The following is a 27,972-nucleotide window of genomic DNA, read 5'->3' as shown; positions in this document are numbered from 1 at the left end:
GAAAAAGGCGTCTCGCACCGCAGGAGGTAGAGCCCTTTAACAATAAAACTATAATATATAAATATATAAATACTTGCACAAGGACCTCCGGGCCGAAGGATTGAAAGAATCCACAAGCGGCAGCGGGAATCGTAAACGGCAAAAAAGCCGCGGGAAAACGAAACCGCTACTTCTCCCGATAGAAAAGCCGAGCCGCAAACGGCTGGCGCTAATTAGGCAAGTAATCAAATAAGTATAATAATATCTTACTAATTTTGAAGGAAAGATCGAAGGGAAGGTGTTAGAATGTTGAACGAGCTATTCACAATAATACCGCAGGATGCGAGAACTGAGCGAATTCTGGGGAAGGGGCGGATCCAGCAAGCTTTTTTAACACTAGGCTCAGTTCCACCGGATTGGACATGAGCAACCCATGTGACTGCTGGACCCGCTCCTTCAGTACGGAGAATTGGCACAGAAAAAGCTTTTGAAATTATTCCAGCCTTTCACAATCTGGGCTACTTTCCGAATGGCTAATTACTGAGAATTTTCAGAGGTGAAGTCCACTCATCTGAAGGGCACCATCAAATTACTTTTAAAGCCATGGATAAGTTTTGATTCAGTATCTGATAGACCACACCCTTCAATACCATTAATCAATGCCAATCTGCAAAAATAAATAAATGAATGAATTTATCATTGAGGGAATCTCATCTTCTAAGGTAGATAGGTTTTCAACTGCTGCAGTCATTTATGGGATGCCTTTCTCTATGGAGATGCATCTGAAAGGTTGTAATTTCCTCATCTTTTTATTAGAATCAGATGAGAAAAGTTTCTCAAAGATTCAGATAAGAATAAATTGAAGCTATCCTCTACTGTACACAACAATAAATTCAGTAACATGCCTATAGCAAGCAGTCTTGTTCAAAAGACCATTTCTGGTCTTCAGAAATCATTGTCATTACTGTAGGCTGAAGGTACAAGCAGATAAACAAGTCTGTTTCTTGAGAGAATGCCTTACCTGTTTTTGATAGACGTAACAAGCTGCTATTGCAACCATAGTTGATTCTCCTACAAAGCCAGCAAGAAGTGATCCTACACCTAGAGTAGCTCCGTGGACCCTAAGAATATCAGAAAGAGATACTTAATCTCTCATGGAGGACAGAAGGGAAAGGGAGGACATGATCGAAACATTTAAATATTTTAAAGGATTAAATAAGGTTCAGGAGGAAAGTTTTTTTAATAGAAGGACCGTTGAACTTACCTGAACGGTCTTCTCGCTGCACTGTGAGGAGAGTCCAATGTGGGTTGTTCTTCAGCCTCATTGGCAGGGACTGAGTTAAAAATTAACATAATTATGTCCCGCCCCCCTCTACCTCCTCAGGTTCAGTCAAGAAAAACGAAGGAATAGTGTAAACAAACCAATTTTATTAACTAAGAAGTTAAACTGGTAACGAACTGAACCCCTGGGCCAAGAAGCCGGGAGGGTTTGGACTCTCCTCACAGTGCAGCGAGAAGACCGTTCAGGTAAGTTCAACGGTCCTTCTCCCCTGCACTGTTCGGAGAGTCCAATGTGGGATATACCCAAGCAAACCAACTAGGGCGGGATAGGCTGGACCAGGGGTGTCTGAACACAAACCCGTTGCAGCACTCTGCGACCGAATGCCGCTTCCGATGAAGCGAATGAGTCTATACGGTAGTGTCTGATGAAAGTCGTGGGGGCCGCCCAGGTTGCGGCCCGACAGATGTCATCGATTGACGCCTGTGTGTTCCAGGCGGCAGTGGTGGCTGCACTTCTGGTAGAGTGAGCCGTGATTGTCCTTGGCAAAGGTGTCCCACGTGTCCTGTATGCCTCCATAATGCAGGACCGGATCCATCGGCTGATAGTTTTAGAGGACACCTTGTTGCCCATGGATCCTGGGAAGAAGGAAACGAATAATGCTTCTGATTTCCTGAAAGAGCTGGTCCGTCGAATGTAAATCTTTAGAGCTCTACGGACGTCCACTTTGTGCCAGCGTAAGACTGACGGGTGTGAGCCGTGGGTACAGAAGTCCGGTAATATTATGTCCTGGGATCTATGAAATCTTGTGTTGACCTTCGGCAGAAAGCTGGGATCTAACCGAAGAGTAACCCGATCTGGGTGGAACACGCAAAGGTCCGGCCGGACTGACAATGCCGCGAGTTCCGACACCCTGCGAGCAGATGTGATGGCCACTAAGAACGCTACTTTGATTGATAGAAGGCGAAGCGTGATTTCTCTCAGTGGTTCAAAAGGAGGTCCTGTAAGGGCCTGTAAGACCAAAGTCAAATCCCAGGATGGGAAGTGATGGATAACTGGAGGAGAAAGATTCGAGGCTCCTCGGAGAAAGTCTTTAACCCATGGATGATGGGAAATCGGTCGAAGGGGGTCTGGTCTTAAGACCGTGGCGATAGCTGCCACCTGCCTGCGAAGGGTGTTTGGGGTCAGCCCTTCGTCCAGCCCCTTCTGTAGGAAGTCTAATAGATGTAAGATGGAGGCTGAGCGAGGGGGGATCTCTCGAGCTCTGCAGAATCTACAAAACGCTGCCCATGTCGCTTGGTAAATGCGAGTCGTTGACGGGCGTCGAGCCGATTGGATGGTATGGATGACCTTTTCCGACAGGGATTCCGCCCTCAAGCGGTCCCCCTCAATCTCCACACGGCAAGCCTCCACCACTGAGGCTCTGGGTGCACCAACGACCCCTGGGTGAGGGAGAGTCTGTGGTATGGGATCCTCCATGGCGGGGAGGTTGAGAGGTCCATCAAGTCCGCGAACCATGGTCGTCTGGGCCAAAAGGGGGCGACGAGAATCACTTCCGCCTGCTCCGAGAGTATCTTGGAGACTACCCTGGGTAGAAGGCAAGTCGGAGGGAAGGCGTAGAGTAGACCCCTTGGCCATGGGGAGAGGAGCGCATTGATACGGTCGGCTCCCGGGCACGGGAACCGGGAGTAGAATCGGACCACTTGGTTGTTGAGGTGGGTCGCGAACAGGTCCACTACCGGTTCCCCATAACGGTGTATAATGTCCTGGAAAACCTCCGGGTTCAATGACCATTCCCCCGGGTCGATGGTTGTGCGGCTCAACCAATCCGCCTGGGTGTTGTCTGATCCTGAGATGTGTTCTGCTTGGATCGAGACCAGGTGTGTTTCCGCCCAAGACATCAGGGAGTGAGCCTCCTCCATCAAACGGCCCGACCTCGTACCTCCCTGATGATTTATATGGGCCCTTGTTGCTACGTTGTCCGTCATGACGAGGACATGCTGTCCCTCTACCCGGTCTTTGAAGGAGTGGAGTGCCTTGAAGACTGCCCTTAGTTCTAGTAAGTTGATATTGGGGTCCCTCAGGTCGTCTGCTGTCCAGAGACCCTGGGCCACTCTGGAGCCGCAATGTGCTCCCCAGCCGGAGAGGCTCGCATCTGTAGTGATCGTCACCTCCCGATGGTGTAGGAAGGGAGAGCCTCTGGTCAGCGCTTGGGACGTCCACCAGGGCAGAGAGTGACGGATGGGTAACGTGAGACGTACCTGGTGTTTGGAGTGGCTCATGCGTGCTCTTTGGAAGGGGAGGAGGAGCCATTGAAGCGGGCGGGCATGCAGCCGCGCCCATGGGACGATGCTGATGCAGGAGATGAAGACTCCTAGCAGCTGGGATAGAAGGGCCAAGGGGACCCTGGTGCGGTGCTGAATAGAAGCTATCAGCGTCCTCACCCTCTGCTGCCTCTCTGATGACAGGTAAACGATTCCGGCTGCAGAGTCTATCAGAGTTCCCAAATGTAAGAGTTGTTTGGTTGGATTCAGGTGGCTTTTCACATAGTTGATCGTGAAACCACAGGTCTCTAGAGAACGTATTGTCCGTTGTAGATCTAGTCTGGCCTGTTGAGGGCTGCTGGACAAGATGATTACGTCGTCCAGATAGGCCATGAGACGAATGGATCTGGTTCTCAGGTCGGCTGTCAGTACATCCAGAAGCTTGGTGAAAGCTCTGGGGGCCGATGAAAGTCCGAAGGGCATTGCCCTGTACTGGAAATGATGGTCCTGTATACAAAAGCGGAGGAAACGTCGATGATGTGGATGAACTGGTACGTGCAGGTACGCCTCTTTGAGGTCGATGGAGGTCATCCAGTCGTGGTGTCGGATGGATGCCAGGATTGACTGTAAGGAATGCATCTTGAAACGTTGGTAGCGAACATAGATGTTCAGCTGCTTGAGGTTGAGAATCAGGCGGTAGCCGCCGGACGTCTTGGGGACCAAGAACACGATAGAGTAGAACCCCTGTCCTTGTTGATGTACTGGCACCGGTTCTATTGCCCCAATGTCCAACAGGTGTTGTACTTCCCTGGCAATCAGGGAACATCTTGGTTGAGATAGCGACGGGCATTGTAGGAATCTGTCCGGAGGAGTCTGTAGGAAGTTGATGCGCAGACCATTCCTCACGGTATCTAGCGCCCAAATGTCGGTGGAAATAGCCGCCCAAGAGCCTGAGAAGGACTGCAGGCGTCCACCGATGGGTACCTGGATGGGTAAGTCATTTTTGTTTTCGGTACCCTCCTCTGTTCCCGCCCCGAAAGGATCTGCGGGGCTGTTGGAACTGTCGGTTCCTGTCTCCATAACCTGTTCTGTCGGACCTGAAGGATGGCTGCGTGTAGGAGCTCTGTCCATATGGCCTGGTGTTTGAGGCCGCAGGCGCGGCCGTGTCCGCTCGAAAGGGCTTCCTTCTGTAGTATGGGGCCGCCCGCCTGTCTTGCCTCCTCGCCGACCTTGGCAGCACCTTTTTCTTGTCTTTATCCTCGATCAAGACTTTATCTAGTGATTCTCCAAAAAGTGTGGTCCCTTGGTAGGGCGCGGTTGCAAGACGCCATTTCGATTTGGCGTCCGCTTGCCAAGAGCGGAGCCATATTAGGCGTCGAGTGGAAAGGTTGGTAGCCATCGCCCTGGATGAAAACCTAGAAGCAGCCAAGGTGGCATCGGCGGAGAACTCCGTGGAGGCGATCAATTTATTAATGTCTTGGCGAAGGCGAGCGTCCTCCGGGCCCAACCTGGGGAGGATGTCTCGAAGCCAAAGGATTGAGGCCCGGTTGAAGAAGGAGGCTGCCATAGCAGCTCTCAAGGACCAGGCACATAGCTGGTGCATTCTCCGGATCAGGTTCTCGGCCTTCCTATCATCGGGCCGCAAACCATCCGCCATCTCCGATGGAACCAGGGCATTGGAAATTAGTGAGGTAACCGGGGTATCCACAGCCGGGTATTGGAGCAAATCCTCTATTTCTGGATCGAAGGAGTAAAGCTTCTTGTCCAGAGCTGAGGGACCCAGAGCTGCTGCTGGTTGCTGCCAGGGCCTCTTTATGTTTTCTGCAAATATGGGCACTGCAGGGATAGTTTCTGAGTCCCTTTGAGGCTCATTAATGAGTCTGGAAGCGGGTAATGTGCCCACATCCTGGTCAGCCGTCTTTTGGGCACTGGTCAAAGTTAGTGTGGTTCTGGCCTTGTTTAGGAGAACCCTGAAAAGGGGTGCCTTGAATAAGCCTGCTAATACAGGCTGTTCTGGTAAGGTGGCTTCATCCCCCGACAGCTCATTCTCTGGGTCTGAAAAGGCCTCTCTGAACTCTTGCTCCTCCTGAAAAGAGTCATGCAGGGAAGGTGCAGGTGCAGGAGCTGACCAGATATCCTGCCTGCTGGGGCGAGGTGGCAGTGGGGATTGATGTTGTTGTTGGGCCCCAATTGCTATGCCCTGTGCATAAGCTGAAGCAATCATGTCTTGTACCGAGGGAGACATGGCTTGCCAGTTATCTGTAGAGCCCCTGAGCCCTGCTGCTGTGGGCGTGAATGTGGCTGTAGCTGCTGGAGGTTGAGAGGCAGGCCTGCTCCATTCTGATCTCTGAAATCCCTCAGATGGTGGGGGGGCACTTAATGGGCGGTCTGGTGAAAGACCCCCAGCGCTTTGAAAGGGAGGCCCCTCGAAGGTGGCCGATGACAGGGGAGGAGGACCCAGCGGGCTTTGATAAACGGGTGGAATAACCATGGCTGAGGGGCTAGGCCCTTGTCTTGGTTTTGCTTTGTCCAGCTGGGCCTCGAGGGCCTTTATTTTCTTCTCAGCCTCCTTTAGTGCATTGGAGGACTGAGAGCTTTTCCCCTTAGATTTTGAGCTGGGCCCCTTGTCCTTACTTTTATTCTTGGAGGAGGAGGGCACAGGAGCGCTGGGACTGGATTGAGACATGTTTGTAACAACACCGAGCCAAAAACACGAGGTTACTGCTTAAAAGCAAGTAAAATGGTGGACTAGGGAAGCTGGTGTCCCCTAAATAACATGTCATCTGTTTTTCCTGCTCGTGATTGGCTGGATACTAGGTAGAAGCCCATAATAGCTTCGTTGTCCTGGCAACGCCCTGAAGCAAGATGGCGGCCCTGGGATAGGCTGAAAAGAGCCTAGTCACTCTGACCCCTTAGCAAACAAGATGGCGGCCGTGACATCAGGCGGGAAAAGCTCTGCTTTTGAAACGGCCGGAGGGGGACTCAGAGGCTTTGGCCCTGCGCCAAAATGGCGGGCGCAACTTCGGGCAGCTCGGCAATCACCTTCTGCACCCCCCCCCCTTCAATTCATTCGATCTCTGCTCCTCTGAGCGATCGGGAACAAGGTGGCTGCAAAGGGCCTCCGAACAGCTGATCTTTTTTTCTTTTTCCATTGCCGATCGGCAGGAACGCTGTCTGGGAGCTGCTGGGATCGCCTTACAGCTGATTTCCCCCCATGGGGAAATTCTGTGTACTGATTGCTCCTCTGATCGGTAAGAACCGATACTCGGAGACTCGTTGCGCTGGAAGAGTGGTTGGGGGGGGGGGTCTGATCGCGGGCGTCAGGGACCCCAATCCAGCGATCCCTTTCAGCAAGGCAATACTCCGGAGAGCAGTGGCCTCTCAGGGATTGAAGAGACGGAGAACAATACCCCGGAGGGCAGTGGTTCTCGAGATCCAGGTCTTCCTCCTATAGAGAAAGGGAAAAAAAGGAGAAAAAATTATTGTTAGTAAACATCCTATAAATCTCACATACTGTGAGAAGAAAACTCATAGTCCCTACACTATGACTGAGTTTTTAAGACTGAACCTGAGGAGGTAGAGGGGGGCGGGACATAATTATGTTAATTTTTAACTCAGTCCCTGCCAATGAGGCTGAAGAACAACCCACATTGGACTCTCCGAACAGTGCAGGGGAGAAAAGTGAACACAAGAACAAGAAGGCACAATCTGAAGTTAATTGGGGGAAAGATCAGAAGCAACGTGAGAAAATATTATTTTACTGAAAGAGTAGTAGATGCTTGGAACTAACTTTCAGCAGACGTGGTTGGTAAATCCACAGTAACTGAATTTAAACATGCCTGGGATAAACATATATCCATCCTAAGATAAAATACAGGAAATTGTATAAGGGCAGACTAGATGGACCATGAGGTCTTTTTCTGCCGTCAATCTTCTATGTTTCTATACTTAATCACTGTATTTCAACAATGAAGATTACCAGAATTATTTCATTTCATTTCATTTTATTGTATTTGTATGCCACCCCTCTCCGTAGACTCGGGGCGGCTAACAACAGTAATAAAAACAACGTGCGACAATCCAATACTAAAAACTAAAAACCCTTATTTAAAAAACCAATCATACATACAAACGTACCATACATAAATTGTGGAAGCCGAGGGGGAAAGAATATCTTAATTCCCCCATGCCTGACGACACAGGTGGGTTTTAAGAAGCTTGCGAAAGGCAAGAAGGGTGGGAGCTATTCTAATCTCTGGGGGGAGTTGGTTCCAGAGGGCCGGGGCCGCCACAGAGAAGGCTCTTCCCCTGGGTCCCGCCAAACGACTTTGTTTAGTTGACAGGACCCAGAGAAGGCTAACTCTGTGGGACCGAACCGGTCGCTGGGATTCGTGCGGCAGAAGGCAGTCCCGGAGATAACCTGGTCCGATGCCATGAAGGACTTTATAGGTCATAACCAACACTTTGAATTGTGACCGGAAACTGATCGGCAACCAATGCAGACTGCGGAGTGTTGGTGTGACATGGGCATATTTAGGAAAGCCCATGATTGCTCTTGCAACTGCATTCTGCACGATCTGAAGTTTCCGAACACTTTTCAAAGGTAGCCCCATGTAGAGAGCGTTACAGTAGTCGAGCCTCGAGGTGATGAGGGCATGAGTGACTGTGAGCAGTGACTCCCGATCCAAATAGGGCCGCAACTGGTGCACCAAGCGAACCTGGGCAAACGCCCCCCTCGCCACAGCTGAAAGATGTTTCTCTAATGTGAGCTGTGGATCGAGGAGCCCAAGTTGCGAACCCTCTCTGAGGGGGTTAATAATTCCCCCCCCAGGGTAATGGATGGACAGATGGAATTGTCCTTGGGAGGCAAAACCCACAGCCACTCCGTCTTATCAGGGTTGAGTTTGAGTTTGAGTCTGTTGACACCCATCCAGGCCCCAACAGCCTCCAGGCACTGGCACATCACTTCCACTGCTTCACTGACTGGACAAGAATTATGAAAATTTGGTTACGTTAATACCTTAAATAATGTTCTTTTTGGTCCAGTCATTGACTCTAATGTTAAAGTTTGATTACTACCAGCACACTAACATGCAGAAAGATTCTCCCTGGTTGTGAAGAGGGGAAAAATTCCCGGAGGGAGAAACCATATCTTTATGATGGAAGACAGACGCCAAGTGAGAAGGACCACCTAAAGAGAAGGGGGCCAAACTAATGACTGGTAATATAGATAATGTAAGGGCTGGGGATATTATAGGAAAAAATGGGCTATTAGGGGGAAAAAAGCAAGAACTTCAAATATTGAAACAAAAACTGTATGGCCAAAGAATGTATATATACAACGCAGGACTAGGTAGCCAAAAAAAGGCCATGTGTTAAACTCATAAGCAACAATATAGAACTACAGAAGTACTCTATATAGGTTACATTCCATTTTGTTCACAAGTCTTAACAAGTAGATTATGTAGTGTGCTGCAAACTAATCTTCTTCCAACTTCTGGGACCTCCTAGGTTGAAGTTGCAGACAGATCTGTTCATATCGATGAAAGTTTATAACTCAAAAATTCATAAATAGACTAATGTCTGATTACTTATTCCTCTCAGTTGCTATGTAGATGAGCAGTGAAAACGAGCAGTGGGTGCTACCTGTACGCATGCCTGATTCTTAGCCTGCCACATAACCTAATCACAAAATTTAGGCTTTTGAGTCATCTTCCAACATCTTGCAATAATAGTTTCCCGGACAGAAAGAAAGAGAACTATGCACACTCTTACAATTTAAAAATGTGTATAGGGTCTCCTCCATACAGGAAGATCGCTGCTCCTTCATCATATCACTACTATATTTGGGTTGTGATTCCGATTTGAAAATTCAACATATATATTCCACAAATCAGAGTCCCAAAATCATCATCTAATCAGTCATTTTAGTGTGGTCAAAATGCAGCAAAGTTACACAATCGGGAAATAATGCACAGAAATGAGTTTCTTTATTGAAGTTTTTTTTGCATATAAATATATATAAATATAAATCAGCCAAAATTAATGGGAGGGAAGAAAGAAATAACTGAGGCAAGCAACAGTTTCAATCAACTTTTAGGAACACTTTATCAATTCTAAACCTCACTTGCAAGTAATCCTATATCCAAACCAAGTCTGTTTGGCCTGCATCTAGACTGAACTAGAGATGAAATGCTACAGTTTGGCCCAATACAGGTGTACAGGTAGCGGTGGCTGCCGATGGTTCAGAGAACCTATAATGACAGCAGTGTGAGGTGCTGCCCAGCCACCCGGATGTCACAATTTTCTTTTTTTTTTAATCCTCAGCACATGCGCAAAGCATTGTGTACATGCGCAGAGGGTGAAAGCACATGTGCACATGAGTGGAACACAATCAAAAAAGCCCATACGTGAAGTGTGCACTTCCAAACTGGTAGGGAAGGTAAGTAGATTTCACCACTGGACAGAACTACTTCCAATTCTTTGCAATTCTTTGGAATGTCCCTTACAGCTTTACAAAGCTCCATCTTCATTAAAAATATTAGCTCTTTCCCAGTAGAAACGCAGAGCAGTCTTTCCATTAAAGAAATGGAGAAAATCAGAAAGGTGGCCCATGTTCACAAAACATTTGTCTGCTTCAAAAAACGGATGAAGTAAATCCTGATTTAAATTATCACCACATACATAAAGCATTTAATGTGGAAAGCTATCACTATGGGTATAATTGTTGGTCTCAGTTTCCCAATAAATCTTTTCTGAGATGTCAGCATTCTTCCCTCTCTTTAAGTCCTCCCTTTTAATCAATCAGCAATTCTAGACGTAGTTGAACTGTGACCTAGCCAAGTAACAATTGGATGTGGATGGAGAATATTGGGGTTTAATGCAATGGATAGTATGACTTTGTGTTACAGAAGTCATGACATCGTTGGCAAAAATATAAAAGACTAACAGAGTATAACTTACCCTAAATAAGGCAGCACAATCAAACTGGTGATGAGAACAATGATGCGCAGTACGGAGCTAGGAGCTAGGACAAATGTCTTTTTCAAGGTCATCAACCATCCTGTCAAATGTGCTCTTACTGTGACTAAAGAAGAAGAACAGAGAAAGAATGATTACTGGAAGCAAAACCTCGGATACATGCTCCTTATCTAATGTTTTATTCTGCCATGATTCCCATTCTGTGTTCACATCCAGATTAAAATGCTAGTTTTAATCTTCAAAATCTTAAATAGAATTCAAGAGCTGAAGATTCTTTCCAGAGGTTCTGCACTGTAAGTATCCTCCCAAGTACAACCAAACAATTGGGAAACAAGGAAAATATTTTCTTGGTGAGCTACTTGTGAAACATTGTCTTCAGAGATATGCCTTGTTATGTATGGTGTGTTTTTTTTTTATATTCCAGGTGAAGACTTTATTTCAATTTAGTTTAAACTGTGATTTTTAAAATGTGAGCTCTCAATATATTAGAAAATCTTAGTACAGTGATACCTCATCTTACAAATGCCTCGTCATACAAACTTTTCGAGATACAAACCCGGGGTTTAAGATTTTTTTGCCTCTTCTTACAAACTATTTTCACCTTACAAACGCACCACCACCACTGGGATGCCTCGCCTCCGGACTTCCGTTGCCAGCGAAGCACCTGTTTTTGTGCTGCTGGGATTCCCCTGAGGCTCCCCTCCATGGGAAACACCACCTCTGGGCTTCCGTGTTTTTGCAATGCTGCAGGGAAATCCCAGCAGTGCAAAAAACGGGTGCCTCGCTGGCAACGGAAGTCCGGAGATGGGGTTTCCCAGCGAGGGGAGCCTCAGTGAAATCACAGCTTCGCAAAAACACAGAGGTGTGGAGGTGGGGTTTCGGGGACTTCGGTGTTTTTGTGATGCTGCGATTTCACTGATGCTCCCTTCACTGGGAAATCCCACCTCCAGACTTCCGTTGTCAGCGAAGCTCGTTTTTGTGATGCTGGGATTTCCCTGCAGCATCGCAAAAACACAGAAGTCCGGAGGTGGGGTTTCCTATGGAGGGGAACCTCAGGAGAATCCCAGCAGTGCAAAAACGGGCGCTTCGGCTGGCAAAAGGGGTGAATTTTGGGCTTGCACGCATTAATCGTTTTTCCATTGATTCCTATGGGAAACATTTTTTCGTCTTACAAATTTTTCACCTTAAGAACCTCATCCCGGAACCAATTAAGTTTGTAAGACAAGGTATCACTGTATGCTTATTTTTCTTTCCGTAAATGTATTTTTATTTTATGAAATATTTTATTATTTGCCTTTAATGTTAAGTATAGTCAAATCAGTAATGCTAGAAGGCAGGAGATGAGTTTTAGTCTTGCCTTATGCCTGGAAGCCATCAGGGTGACTGGGTCAATCACTGTCTCAAGCATAGGAAGATAATATTGACCACACTTCTGCAAATGTTGCCAAGAAAACTGCAAGAATTTGTGCTCCTAGTATTGTCACAATAATGTGGCTTTTGTCACATTATTGTCACATTATTGTACCCAGAATTGACTGACACATTCTCTAACTGAAAGTTCTGAACAAGTCATAAAGGTTGATTGTTCCAACTGGGAGCTTTTATTACTACAAGTGTTGCCTTTTGGTAGATTGTTATGCAAAGCAGAAAAAGCTTTGGGTTAATGCAAATATTCTGTACCATTAATTTGTTGTTTTTTTTCTACATACCTGGAACAGGAAAGAAGGAGAAGATGCGAAGAGGAATGACACAGAGCTCTGCAAAAGCAAAATCAACTCCAATGATGTCGATCAGGATCTTTTCAGATACATTAGGCGTCCAAAACATTATAAAGCAGAGCTGGAAGAATCAGAAAATAATAATTCATGATGAAATGTCTCTTAATTCGCTAAATGTAGCATTAGTTTCCAAAATATAGAACTTCAGTTTTTGAAAGCACCTCCAACTTACAGTATGTTTAGTGAATGATAGGATCACTGGAGATTATCAGTCACTAGACTTACAAGCCTATTCTTTCATTTAAAACAAAATTAATATTTTATTTAAAATAATATTCTTGCTCCATATTGCCAATATTTCTACCTACATGACAAATTCCAGGTTTAATTTCCCTTTCCAGATTACCAAAGCAACTTCCTTTTGCCTGCTGATCTAAACTTCCCAGTTAAAATGTAGTGAAAATATACTTTTAAAGCCAGATTAATATTTCCTTTTTATATTTCTGACTTAATCAATATGCTGCTAATGTTCTTTTATTTTAATGTCTTCAGTCATTCATTTTCGAGCACAATTGAGAGGTTTGCAGATTTAATAAAATAAAATATTTCAAGAATATCACGTTGCACAACCATTCTAAATGTTTTTAAACTTACATCAGTACAATCATATATACTTTTATAATCATATAAGAGTCTTTTTAAAATATTGCACACTTTATATATTTCTTGCAACAGTTTATTTATTGGTTTTAATTTTTTAGGCTACCCATCACTGCCTAAATGTGTAACTGTCAGAATCTAATAACCATTTAAAACATTAAAAAAAATCAAATTATAAATTCTCATACTAAAAAATATTTTTTTGAGAAAGGACTATTTTCCTTATGTTCTTGGCATATCTTGCTTCACTTTTTAAGCTTAACTTAAAACTTTAAAGCTGTAACTTGCTAGCTAAAAGTGTTTATAAATTAAGAATGAAAATAAGCTTAAGAAATTACCTTTCTCTTTTGGAAGTCAAGCATATTTCCTTTTCTAACTTAACATGCGAATGGATCTAATGTATTTTTTAGAATATGAGACACATCGGAGTATAAGACGTACCTTAGTTTTTGGGGAGGAAGATAGGGGGGGGGAGGAATCTGCCTACCAGGTATTCATCTTACTAGCATCCTTAGTCTGATCAGCTTCAGCAGATTATTTTATCCCCTGGTTAGGGCTTTAAAAAATACATATTCAGCGAGCAGCAATGAAAAAAAGCCTGCAAAGATTTATGGCTGAAAAATTCTTCGGAGAGAATAGCAATGAAAAAGCCTGAAAGCCAGTCAAAGCAGGAAAGATCATTAGCACCTTATTAGCGCTGGAAAAAACATTATTCAGAGCAAGTAGCAATGAAAAAAGCAAAGACTTAGGTCTAGAAAAAAGTCTTCTTCAGAAAGATTAGCAATGAAAAAAGCTTACAAGCTGGTAAGAGTAGACCGTTAACACCTCATTAGGGCTGGAAAAAAAGTAAAAGCTACATTCATAGTATAAGATGCACTCAAATTTTCAGCTCCTTTTAGGGGGGGAAGGTATGTCTTATACTCTGAAAAATACGGTAGTTTCTAATGACTGAAAATGAAGAAACTGTTGTTCATCTAATTCAACAGCAAATTGTGGGTTAAAGGATTACTTCTTTGTTAAGACATAACAAAAATTGCAATAGGAATATCTTCAGACAAAAATATTCATTATTTATGGATCAAGATTTCAGGGCAAATTACTAAAATTAATTAGACTGAAGTTAGCCAGAATCCACAGAGTTCTTTGATTTTAAGGATTTATCGCAGATCACAGATTTAGGTACAGTGGTATCTCTACTTACGAACTTAATTCATTGTGTAATCAGGTTCCTAAGTATAAAAGTTTGTAAGAAGAAGCAATTTTTCCCATAGGAATCAATGTAAAAGCAAATAATGCATGCGATTGGGGAAACCACAGGGAGGGTGGAGGCCATGTTTCCTCCCAGGAGATTCCTAGAGAGGCCCCACAGAGGCTTTTCCCTGCCTTTTCCGGCCTTGTTTCCTCCCAGGAGATTCTTAGAGAGGCTCCAAGGAGGCTTCCCTGCCTTTTCCAGTTACAGTTTCAGAGGCTCAGGTTTCTAAGTGGAAAATGGTTCTTGAGAAGAGGCAAAAAAAAATCTTGAACACCTGGTTCTTATCTAGAAAAGTTCATATGTAGAGGTGTTTGTAGAGGTACCACTGTATTTGTTTTAAGAATCTGACTAATTCTGGATCTGAGCCACTGCACTGAAAAAATATTTGGAGATACTTTTACCCCAAACCAATCAGAAAATATTTAAACATAGAATATATATTTAGTATATCATTTCATTTAATTAGGCTACAGCTCTTTTCATGTGAAGAAATATGGCAGTGTTCACACATCTACTTCAATATATTAGTTACAGTATTTCAACATAAAAAGATAACAAGTGCTAAGAAATGAACTAGTAAGTTTAAAAAAAAAAAAAAAGCACCTTCATCCTGCCCAAAGAACACAACGTATACAACCAGGACTGCTTCAACTTGATGAGCGAGGCTAAGCACAGATCAAACTGTTCAGCATACAAATCTCTTAGGTCAACTTGTACTCATCCATCTCATAAATCATTCCAATGGCCAACAGATTCTCTCTTCATTACCTAATGCAGTTTCTTGCATCTGTTTCTCTCTATGAAGAAAAAACAGAGGCTTCTGTCCAGTAATGGGTTTTATCTACCTTTGCCACCAGTTCAGATGTGTGTGCGTGCTGCTTCTGCGCATGTGCAGAACATCCGTGATGACATCCAGGTGGATGGGCTGAGCTTCCCACCACCACTGGTAAACCAGAACGTGGGCAACCGGGTAGGAAGCCACCGCTCCTTCTGTCTGGTCATATCAAGTCAGCCTATTCTCCTGTCTACCTCAGTAGCTTCTGTTCAACATTTTTTTAAAGCTTCAGACTTTTCAAACTATTTTAAAACACTTAGGACCTCATAGTACATGCATTCTCGTGATCGTTAATCTCAACAAACATATCCCCCTACCCCAAAAAAATTGTACGTTTCAAAAAGAGAGTGACTATTGCTGCAGCTTCCACTCATAACAGAATACCGCACGCTACTAGACTCACAATCCTAGGTTTAGAAAGCTTAGAACTATGTCGTCTTAAACACGACCTAAGCATAGCCCATAAAATCATCTGCTACAACGTTCTTCCTGTCAATGACTAATTCAGCTTGAACCACAACAATACAAGAGCACACAACAGATACAAACTTAAAGTAAAGCGCTCTAAACTGCAGGAAATACGACTTTTGTAACTGAGTAGTTGATGCATGGAACTCACTACCAGACTCTGTAGTATCATTACCTAACCCCCAAAACTTTACCCTTAAACTATCCACTGTTGACCTCTCCCAATTCCTAAGAGGTCAGTAAGGACCATGCATAAGGTCTGTCCAAATGTTTCTCTCTTTTACTAGCTTACACATCTGATAGGAAAAGCTCTTCAAAAAAATAGAAAAGTATCTTGCTTATGCTCTTCTGAAGCTGATGAGGTTGACTGAAAGACACCTCCTCTCCTGGCTACTTATGGCCTTTCATGACATATGTCACTAACTAGTTAGTTTTCTTTCTAGATGAAAATTTGATCTTTATTCCAATAAGAAGGGAAAGAAGCCCCCTCCCCCCTGACTATATGATCAAAAATCAGATGTTTGGCAATTGGTCCATATTATGACCATTGCTGTGTCCCAAGGTCACGTGATCATCTTTTGCAACCTTCTGACAAGCAAATCAATGAGGAAGCAAGATTCACTTAACAACCAGATTACTAATTTATCAACTGCAGTGATTCACTTAACAACTGCTGTAAGGGAAGTTGTAGAATGCGGCAAAACTCACTTAACAACAGAAATTTTAGGCTCAGTTGTTCTGAGTCCAGGACTACCTGTACATTTAGAATTTATTTAGAAATTTTACTTTTCAAGATACAACTGCTACCAAAGCGGCTTACAAATGTCATTTACATTTTTAAAACAGAGAAAAATGTGATTGCTTTCCTCCAAAATTATGTGATCTGGGAGGAAGAAAAGACAGGGTCCACTTTAATCTTAGAACCGTGATGGTGAACCTATGGCATGGGTGCCACAGGTGGCATGTGGAGGCATATTTGAGGGCACGTGAGACGTTGCCCTATGTCAGCTCCAGCATGCATGTATGCGCTGTCCAGCTGATTTTCAGATTCTGGAGGGTGGAGGTAGGGCAGTTTTGCCCTCCCCAGGCTTTAGAAAAGCCTCCGGAGCCTGTGAATGGTGAAAAACAGACCCTATGGGCCTACCAGAAGTTTGGAAACAAACTTCTGGTTGGGCCATTGACCTGTTTTTCAACCTCCCCAGGCTTCAGGAAAGCCTCCTGAAGCCTTGGAAAGATGAAAAATGGTGCAACGGGCCTACCGGAAGTCCAGAGGCTTCAGTCAGATCTGCGTGCATGCACAGTGTGGAGCAGCGCAGGGCGATTATGCGCACATGTGGGGGGAGGATATTGCATTATGGGTGTGGGTATAGATGTGTGCCTGCTATTGCGCATGCACCCTAGCAAGAAAATGTTCACCATCACTGTTCTAGAACAAGACTCTGGGGGTTGGTGTCTGTCTACCTTTCTCCTTTTCTGCAATACTTTTGGCAATTGCTCTGTGCAAGCAATATTAAGAAGCAAGCCACAAGAAGGAAAACAGTGTGATCAAAATAGAAAAATATCCTCCTTTTCTTCTCACATTAGGCATGGGGTCAGAATAGAACATTTTTATTGGTAAAACAAAGTTGGAAGGTATCTTAGAGGCCTTTCAGTCCAACCATCTCCTGTTCAAACAGAAGATTCTATGCAAGACCCTAGATTGAGCAGAAGAGTCTAGAGAAGGACACCTTGGAAGTTCTGGGGTAGGGACGAGGAAAGAGTCACATTCTGTGCAGGGGGCTTTGTTGTAACTTTGAATGGTTGCTAAGTGACCAGTCATAAGTTGAGGACTACTTGTAGAGAGAGGGAAAAATGTGTCCAAATATGAAAAAACAGAGATTATTATAATGGGGGAGTAACATGCTAAAGCTAAACAATCTTTTCTCTTAAAAGTACACCTGAAAGATGGTGAGAACCATTCAAGCTGTTTTATTACTACTCCAGAAATGGATTAAGAACCTGTTTAACTAGAATGTAGCCACTGTATGTTTATTGTAAGGGTAAAACCAGGGCTCTCCTAGTCCAATAACACAAAGTACTTTGATGTTAAAATATTGAATGTAGCTTTTTATTTAGTTCACCAAACTTCCCAACATAGCTGAAGATTACACACATATTGATAAAGAAGAATATTTATAGCTCTGGGGTGAAATGAGGGGTCCTTGATGCTCTAAAGGAGAACAAAATGACTAAAAGACCTCCCCAAAAATATTCAACACCCAGGCGAGCATAGATTAATCAAGGAACTGCCAAACAATCTAATAATAAACAGCTCAACCAAGGAACCTCCAAGGCCACTCCCACCTACACTGACAGGACAAATATGCTAGAATATAAATTGAGAGTAAATGCTACTACCTTAGCACTGATTATGTTACTTAATTTGGGTAATGAAATATCTGCAAGAAAACAACCAAGCTCAGAAAACACCAAAGACTTATAATTCCACATATTGTTCAGGATTTATTTATCAAATTTATATAGCTGCCCATGTCATAAATGTGACTCCAGGTGGTGTGCAGTAAAACCAACAATTAAAAAGTCTTAAATAAACATTAAAAGTGGAATCATTAATCAGTAATAATATTCAGTAGAAGTCAACACATTTGTATGTGACTTATTCAAGGTTTTCTTACGCAAGCATTTTAATTTATGAACATAAAGACTTCAGGCAGATAATGAACAGCTGGGAGATTCAAGGATAAATGAAGGACCTGTCTAATTAAGAAGATTAATGAGATTTTTGATTAAGAATAAGCACCAACTCACAATGAACATCTATTTTTAGAAGCCAGTCCCCAATATACAGTATATATCCAACCACACTTGCTGAAAAGGAAAGAGAAGATAATGAGAAGATGGAGTTCAACTGATAACTTTTTCATAAAAGTTTTGAGTGTTATCGTTGTGCCCCATGGTGCTATAATATAACAATGATAGAGTCTTTAAAAGCAAGTATTTATTAGCAAGAATACTATGAAGAATACTATGAGGTTCCTTTTCAGTTTTTTATTTACTCAAGAGAGTATATTCAGAGACCAATATTTAAGTCCATCTGAATTTAGTTCTAAGTTAAATTAGACATAATAATGTGAAAATTATATTCCAAGATGGTTACAGGTCTCTTTTATTCAGATTCTATTTGCTTTTATCTTATTTTTTTTTCTGACTAAAATTGCCTTGTGACTGATTTGGAGGAGAAAAGATGAATTCAGAATGATTTAACATCAAATTCCCAATGTTTACACCTATAATTTAAAAATACTATTCCAAGGAACAACATTCTAAGAAAGCACCTGCTTTGCAAAAAAGGACAGTTCCTAACTTCTTCTAGTCAGGATGGAAAAAATTCTGATGTTTTGCTAATCAACACACACAGTAATAAACTCAGATCCCCTCCCCTCTCACTGCTTTTTATTTACTTTTGTATTTTGCATTGATATTATTTTATAACGTAATCAAAATGTCTCATGGTGAAAATTAATAAACTCAGATACCTTGACTTTGAATAAACCTCTTGCTATATAGGTCTTTCTAATACAGTATATGGAAAAGGATGAATGATTAATTTTGTAATCAGTTCTTGGAAATATGAATGCTGAAAGTGACCACCGAAAGAGAATCTAGCAGTCTGAAAACATGGAATACCACAAACAATATTTCAGAACATCACTTTCCCCATATTCAATAATTGAGTTTGATAGAATTATAGAGAAAAGCAAACATTCTGAAACTGATGATGATTATTGTTGTTGTTGTTGTTGTTGTTGTTGTTGTTGTTGTTGTTGTTATTATTATTATTATTATTATTATTATTATTATTATTATTATTAAATTTATATGCCGCCCTTCTCCGAAGACTCAGGGCGGCTTACAGCATATAAAAACAGTATGCATCAAGATATAATTAATTAAAATTCAATTAAGAATTACATTTAGAAAACTAAAAAGCCTATTAACATACACACATATCCATTCAAACAAGCCCAATATTATATTCAATGACAAGGAGGTAGAATCTAATGACCCCAAGCTTGGCGGCATAAATGAGTTTTAGACTCTAACGAAAGGCGAGGAGGGTGGGGGCAACACGAATCTCTGGGGGAAGTTGATTCCAGATGGCTGGGGCTCCCACAGAGAAAGCTCTTCCCCTAGGTCCCAACAAATGACATTGTCTAGTTGACGGGACCTGGAAATGCCGACTCTGTGGGACCTAATTGGTCAGTGGGATTCATGCGGCAGGAGGCGGACCTGTAAGTAATTTGGTCCCATGCTACATAGGTCTTAAATCTGAGAGGCTTCATCTATTTTTTTTAAAAATTCTATCTGAAATCTAATGCAACTGGACTTTTTAAAAAGTATTTTCTACAATTCTGTTATATTTTGTATATATTTACTGTCTTTTACTTTCTCAAATACAGTGGAACCTCTACCTAAGAACGCCTCTACTTACAAACTTTTCTAGATAAGAACCGGGTGTTCAAGATTTTTTTGCCTCTTCTCAAGAACCATTTTCCACTTAAGAACCCGAGCCTCCGAAACTATAACTGGAAAAGGCAGGGAGAAGCCTCCGTGGGGCCTCTCTAGGAATCTCCTGGTAGGAAACAAGGCCAGAAAAGGCAGTGAGAAGCCTCCGAGGGGCCTCTCTAGGAATCTCCTGGGAGGAAACAGGGCCGGAAAAGGCGGGGAGAAGCCTCTGTAGGGCCTCTCTAGGAATCTCCTGGGAGGAAACAGGGCTGGAAAAGGTGGGGAGAAGACTCTATAGGGCCTCTCTAGGAATCTCCTGGGAGAAAACAGGGCCTCCACCCTCCCCGTGGTTTCCCCAATCGCACACATTATTTGCTTTTACATTGATTCCTATGGGAAAAATTGCTTCTTCTTACAAACTTCTATTTAGGAACCTGGTCAAGGAACAAATTAAGTTTGCAAGTAGAAGTACCACTGTATACCAAATGGATCAAGTTCATAGTCTCAGTGGCAGCATTCTTTTCTGCAAAGTATCTAAAATGAAGAACAAGAGCAATGGCCAAATGTAGAGAGTGCAAGGATGAGCTGAAAGATCAAACAAATATTTGGTCCTGGCCAACTTGGTAACCATAAGAGGACAGATCCTACATCAGAGATGGGCTCCTACCAGTTCCAGCCGGTTCTTTAAAACTATTAGTAGTAGATGACATCTGGTTCTGTTGGTGTCTCCATGGGCGCTGCCATCTTGGATTTTTGATTGCTGTGGGCACACGTGCATGGCATGACCCTGACCGAACTGGCAGCAAAAGGATCCAGAACCTACCCCTGTCCTTAAAATGGTTACATAATTTCCAGCCAGAAAAGCTATCAGTTTCCTGATAGTTCTTCTAGTAGTAGTTCTGCAAGATTAAAATAAAATATTGCAGGGCCAACAAAGGTGGAGGAGTGGGTAGATAACCATATATATCCGGGTAGAGAATGTGGAAGGAGAGTGGTTAAAATAGAGTTAATTTTAAAAGCAGTAATAAGACAGTTGATTCCTTACCGTTAAAGAGAGGGCCATGCAGACAAAAGTGAACTTTTTGATGTGGTTTCCTGTGACAGTACTGCTGGAATTCACCATTTTATTGCTGGGATTGTTCTAAAGTGAAAGGGAGAAAAACCGGTGCTGTTAGCCTTAGTAGAGCAAATTATTACGTTCAGAGGTAAATCATTCAATTTTGTCAACCTAATCTCTACTTATGCATTCATTTAGATCAGTGGTTCTTAACCTTGGGGTCGGGATCCCTTTGGGGGTCGAATGACCATTTCACAGGGGTCGCCTAAGACCATGGGAAAAGACAAATTTCCAATGGTGTTAGCAACTAAACCTTCTTTCTGGCATCTTGGAACATATTTTTACAATCCAACCAATCAGGAATTTACAGGGGGGGGGGTCCCTCTGACCTCTTGCCAATCAGCTTAAAGATCTGTTGGAAGAATTGGCGCTAAACTTATAGTTGAGGGTCACCACAAAATGAGGAATTGTATTAAGGGGTCGCGGTATTAGAAAGGTTGAGAACCACTGATTTAGAGGAATTAAATGGTAAATTGGATCTGAGAAACTTTATAAAGTAAATTCTTGACTGGCACGAACACAAGGAAAGAGTGTCCAAGAATAAGCTTTGCTTCTGGAGGTAACACCATAATTTTACTACCCATACTGCTGCTCTTGCATCATGAAGTAGCAAAAAATAATTTTTAAAATTGGCTGTAATTTTACTTATTGCAGATCGCAGCCACAAACCCGTGAAGCTGCTTTCTACAGACCCACATCATTTATTTCTAATCAGAATCAAAACGAACCATATCCCACAGGCTTGCAGACGTGCATTTGCAGTATTTCATAATTAGGATCCTATATGTAGACAGGCCTCTGAATCTGAGCTGGATCTATTCCATTCAATAAATTTAAAGCTTTTCACATAGCAACAGTAGCTTCGAACGACTTGCAGCATAAGTGATAACTCTAATTTAGTCGGACTTATCCTCATTGAATGCAACTTCTCAATCGAACACATATAAGAAATGGGAGACTTCTTCTATGCCAGTCATTGCTGTATTAATTGGATAGGGAACATTAACCTTCTCTGTTTGTCCATCTTCTCTCCAATTCCCTACACTTTTTAATGGTAATTTATCTAAACCCAGCCCTGCAGTTTGATGCAGCAAGATACTATTGCAGGTGCTGAACACACAAAATAGAAAGCATTTATTTATTTATTATGGTAAGGTGTCTGCCTTCTCATAATGTACCTACTGAATTTTCAGGCAAAATTTTCCAGATTGCTAGAGGTCTATTAAGTCCAATCTGACCTATAAAACAACAATTGTTTTCACAGAGAAATATCCTTTCATCTCTCCCTGATTATCTAAATCACTGGACCCTGATTTATCAGACCTCTAATTAGCAATAAAGGTATTTTCTGTATCCTAAAGAAAATGAACATCTGGTTTTTATTCACTCTAATGATTTGTACACATACTAAGTGACTTGATGTTCTGTTCTGCACAAAGAAATTCCAGATATCACTATGCAAATATTTAAAAAGAACCCTATCTCTCTCCCCCTGAACCCACTCTCTAGCTAGACAGATGGAGCTTCTGAAACAGAAGAAAATGTTCATCCTAGAACAGCTGAAGTAGTGATGTCATTCTTAAAGGGAGCTATGGCTAAAAGGAAGCTGAGAAACACACACATACTTTAAGTGTGCCTGTGTATACCCATCTTTATGCATCATTTTCTTAGTTTACTAGTTGTGAGTCAGAGACTCAACAAAGGAAAAAAAATCCTCAATAGTTTTTTGGGGGGTACAGTGTAAGAAAAAGTTTCTTGCACAACACTGAGGCTCTTTTTATGTTCCATTGTATCTTTGTGCTCTATCCTTTGTTGACACATAGAGACACAACAGAGAAACAATTACCTTACAATTCCTTAGGCAAACAAAGGATTAACCTTTGCGCCCAATCCACTTCATAAGGAAGAAAAGAGGTGGAGCTGTTGAGCAGGACAGAGTGAGATCCATGTATATGTGACAGTAACAGGAAAAGCAATCAGACTGACAGAGACTAGTTTTCTCTCATTTATTTTTATTTTTTTGCAAATTCACCCCTCACAAAGCCTACTTCTTGCAGAGTACTCTTGGCAAAACTGCACTTGAAAGGAAAACTAAGGATTTGCTCTCATCACAGAAAACAAGCTCACCTTGTCAAAAGCAGGGTAAACAGCTCGGATCTCTGTCAACCAGCCATATGGCATATGTCCCACTGGATACGTAGCTGTCAAAATTGCAACTGCCTAAAGTGCAAAGAAAAGATAGAATATTGCACATCAAATCTTCAGAGGCAAGTTGCTTTTACATAACATTCAAACACTTCTATCACTGTTAGATCACCAGTATTTTAAGACTGTCAAGCATGCACCTGCTTCATGACCACAGTAGATGCAAACAACTGACACTAAGTAAATGAATACCTGGATTCACGTATTATATTAAGTCATAATATTGCTTTAGCATTGACTTAATATGTGTGACTCATAATTATGGTTTGTAAAACTGTGATTTATGGCTTAGTGCACGATGGCTTATTTAATAAAAAGCAATTAAAGCAGACCCCAGTATTGTATAGTGTATGAACTCAGTTTATAATGTGCAGCGGCAGAAAAATTCTAAGTTGCAACAATTCCAACTCAACTGCAACTGTTTCCATCCATCCATCCATCCATCCATCCATACACAAACATACACTTTGTCAGCTTCATTCTGCATTATCCCACATCCAGTAGACCCTTTTGATTTGATGACCATTCTCTAGTGAAATGTGGCAGAATTGTTAACAGAGGATTGCTGTTCAGAATTGTGGTAGAAATAAACCAAACTATGATTGATGGAGTGTTTTGTTTCTACGACAGTTTAGTCTATTTGCAATACACTAGCACAGTGATGGCAAAACTTTTTTGGTTCGGGTGCCAAAAGGGTGTATGCGTATGCAATATTGGGTGCATACTCAGAACCATAATGCAATGCATATAACTCCTACACTGCCCCCCGCAAATGCGCTCAACCCCCACACACACTGTCCCCCCACGCAGTCCTCACTGAAGCCTCTGGACTTCCAGTAGGCCCATTGGGCTGTTTTTTGCCATCCCCATGGTTCAGGAAAGCCTCTTGAAGCCTGGGGATGGCGAAAAACAGGCCAACAGGCTAACAGAAGTTGGGCTATTGGATTTTTTTTTCCCGGTCCCAGTCTTCAGGAGGTTTTCCTGAACCCTGGGGCTGGTGAAAAAATGGGCCAACAGGTCAACCGGAAGTTTGGAAATGAACTTCTGGTTGGCCCGTTGGCCATTTTTTGCTGTCCCTGGGGTTCAGGAGGCTTTCCTGAAAAATGGCTAAAAAAAAGGCCCAAAATCAGCTGGCCTGCATGCACATGCATGCTGAAGCTGACATAGGGCAACACCTCACCTTAGATATGGCTCTGCATGCCATCCGTGGCACATGTGCCATAGGTTCACCATCACTGCATTAACATATGATTAACTGAAAATGGCGATGGGAACCTCTGCACTTCTCACAACTATCCTGGAACAGGAGAGAATATAAAACTGAACCTCATTACTAAATTTAATTTTAATTAAATCTAATTATTTTCCCTTAAGCCTCTCTTGATAGTTTCTTGGTATATGGCTTCCAAACATGAGTAAAAGATGGGGCACATTCAGCTCATTCCACATGCTTGGTCCAGATATCTGCCTACTTTTGACATCTTTTTGTGGTGTTATTCCATTGCAATGCAAGATCCCCCCCCCCCAGATTTTTTTTGTAATCATGTATTTTCATGGAATTTGTATACCACAAAAACATGCTAATCTGCATCTGTACAATGAAAGATCCAGATGAGACTGGAAAGCAGGAGTTGAACTGCGACCGATTAGGTCCCACAGAGTTGGCTTTCTCCGGATCCCGTCGACAAAACAATGCTGTCTGGCGGGACCCAGGGGAAGAGCCTTCTCTGTGGCAGCCCCGGCCCTCCAGAATCAGCTCCCCCCAGAGATTAGGACTGCACCCACCGTCCTTGCCTTTTGCAAACTTTTGAAAACTCATCTATGTCGCCAGGCATGGAGGAATTGATATATTGTGTTGGGGCTGTATGACTGTTTTAATAGGGGTTTTTTAAAGACTGTTTTAACATTGGATTTGTATAAGATGTTTTATTGTTGTGAGCCGCTCCGAGTCCTCGGAGAGGGGCGGCATACAAATCTAATTAATAATAATAATAATTATTATTATTATTATTATTATTATTAATTATTATAAAACACTGAGAATATGTATTTTTCCTAACTACTTGAGACTGTCTATGGAATTATGTTTTGGAAATCATGACTAGAAACACTAGCATGGCTGTATTGTAGATTATATCTTAACTGCATCAATCTAGAAATTTTAGTAGTGATGGAGCATGCACACAATTATTAGGATTGTCTCAAGATTCTTTAAAGAAAGTAGACTTTTGGTTTCAGTGTCAAGAATCCATATCTTGTGCAGTCAGAAACTTGGAATAGGATTTTCTTAATCACGTTTAAACTGTTTTGAAAACATTCTCTATTGTCATTCCAGGGTGGAAGTTCAAAATCTTATTATTCCGTTTCAAATTCACTGGGAAAATTTTTTATCTCAAATCTATTAATCTCTTCAATTTTGTTCTAAGGGAAATCACTTAAGAAAACAGTAACAATATAATCTTATGGCTTATAAATAAATTCTAAGGTAGGGTTGCCAAATAAACTATTCTATGCAAAGTAGCAGCACTTTTCTAGGAAGCACATTCATGAGTGTAAATAAATACAGAGATACAAACCTGGGATTTAAGATTTTTTTGCCTCTTCTTACAAACTATTTTCACCTTACAAACCCACCACTGATGCTGGGATGCCCCGCCTCCAGACTTCCGTTGCCAGCGAAGCACCTGGTTTTGCGTTGCTAGGATTCCCCTGAGGCTCCCCTCCATGGGAAACCCCACCTCCGGACTTCCATGTTTTTGTGATGCTGCAGCGGAATCGCAGCAGCGCAAAAATGGGCGCTTCGCTGGCAAGGGAAGTCTGGAGGTGGGGTTTCCCAGCAAGGGGAGCCTCAGTGAAATCGCAGCATGGCAAAAACACAGAGGTCCAGAGGCGGGGTTTTGAGGACTTTGGTGTTTTTGCGATGCTGCGACTGGTGCTCCCTTTGCTGGGAAACCCCACCTCCGGACTTCAGTTGCCAGCAAAGCGCTTGTTTTTGCGATGCTGGGATTCCCCTGCAGCATTGCAAAAACACAGAAGTCCGGAGGTGGGGTTTCCCATGGAGGGGAGCCTCAGGGAAATCCCAGCAGTGCAAAAACAGGCGCTTTGGCTGACAAAAGGGGTGGATTTTGGGCTTGCACGCATTAATCACTTTTCCATTGATTCCTATGGGAAACATTGTTTCGTCTTACAAACTTTTCACCTTAAGAACCTCATCCCGGAACCAATTAAGTTTGTAAGACAAGGTATCACTGTATTGTGATACACAACACGGTTATTTAAGCAATTAGAGTGTTGCATTTGAAAAAGGGGTAATGGATTTCACAGAATTGCAAATAACAGTTTAGGCCATCAAACTCAGTACAGGAATCTAAACTGGGGGGGGGGGGAATCTATGATAGCTGTCAACTCTGCTTGCATAAAGCCAATGAAGAGAAATCCATCGCCTCCCTGGCTAAACAAGTGCACACTCAACTTACTTTTTGCCATTATGAATGGGAGCTTTTTCTGATTTTCAGTCATAATTTGTGGGACCTAAAATGTACTCTGAATTAATAGATCATTTTATTTTTTCAAATATTTGAAAGGTGTTTGGCATGCAAGAAAGAAGTAATATCTGAGCTGACAACATGTGTCTCATAGTCTAACTGTGGTCAGAATTCAAAAGCACTAAAACTGAATTAAGCCCAAAACACCCATCAAGTAGATCCAGCAGTATTCATAAGCTGAAATTTGCAGCACACTCTGTGTGCCAGGAATTTCCAAACTGTTAGTGCTACCAGTGTTTTCTCTTTTAGCAATGATGTTTTCAGAAACAGAAAGCAACAGAACACACGAACAATAGACACCAATGAAGTCAGTTATCAGCTGACAAGATGAGACACATTTCAACAAGAGAATGTGGAAAGGCATTCTTTGCCTTCACAACAGAAAATATGTCCAAATGGGTAGTTTAAAATATTAATTACACAACTTGTGCTCAGTAAAAGTTAATTGTTCAATTAAGTACATGCTGAATATCTCAATTCTGTATTTCATTACTTCGATATACAAAGATAAAACCTCAAAGGTTTTCATTTCCATGAAACAGAACTATATTAAATATACTAGAATAAAGGTTGTACATTTATAGGGATCCTATACATGTGAGTGACTTCATAGTGGGGCAGAATTTTAAGCTTCTGATCAGGGACCCATTTTGCAATAGTGACAAATATATGTAGCTTGGGTATAGGATGAGAGTGAACGTTTGTTCTCAGAGTACAGTGATCCCCCGGTTATTGCGTCCCCGACCATTGCGAACAGGGTAATTCGCGATTTTTCAACCCGGAAGTAAACTCCACCATCTGCGCATGCGTGCCCTTCCACGCATGCGTAGATGGTGGAGTTTCCCCGCCGGGCAGAGGCTTCCCTGGGTCTTCCCCCTCTTTCTCTATGTTGCTTCTTCCTCTCTCACACTCTCTTCCTCCCTCTCTCATCTCTTTCTTTCCTTCTCTCTCTTTCTCTATCTCTCCCCCTCTTGCTCTCGAGCGGCCGCCTAGCAGCTGATCTGCTCGGCAGCGCAGCAGCAGCGAGGAGCCGAAGATCTTCGGCTCCTCGCTGGTGCTGCGCTGCCGAGCAGATCAGCTGCTAGGCGGACGAAGGAACCTTCCCTGGGTCTTCCCCGCCCGGATCTTCGGCTCCTCGCTGCAGCCGCGCGCCCCTCGCCTTC

General features: G+C 42.7%; 1 protein-coding gene across 1 annotated transcript in view; it reads right to left on the bottom strand.

Annotated features, from left to right (window-relative positions):
* The window catches only part of ANKH (ANKH inorganic pyrophosphate transport regulator), a 123,925-nt gene that overhangs the window by 9,213 nt on the left and 86,740 nt on the right, over positions 1-27,972 (bottom strand). The window contains exons 7-11 of the mRNA XM_070747093.1: positions 23,187-23,279; positions 20,988-21,083; positions 12,213-12,342; positions 10,486-10,609; positions 1,001-1,100 (exon numbers count right to left, since the gene is read on the bottom strand). Coding sequence (XP_070603194.1) covers positions 1,001-1,100; positions 10,486-10,609; positions 12,213-12,342; positions 20,988-21,083; positions 23,187-23,279 — 543 coding nt within the window. The remainder of the gene's footprint in view (positions 1-1,000; positions 1,101-10,485; positions 10,610-12,212; positions 12,343-20,987; positions 21,084-23,186; positions 23,280-27,972) is intronic.

This window comes from Erythrolamprus reginae, chromosome 3 (assembly GCF_031021105.1).
Source record: "Erythrolamprus reginae isolate rEryReg1 chromosome 3, rEryReg1.hap1, whole genome shotgun sequence".
Taxonomy (NCBI): Eukaryota; Metazoa; Chordata; class Lepidosauria; order Squamata; family Dipsadidae; genus Erythrolamprus; species Erythrolamprus reginae.
The sequence above is the reverse complement of the archived record's forward strand: the minus strand, read 5'-3'. Positions and strand labels throughout refer to the sequence as shown.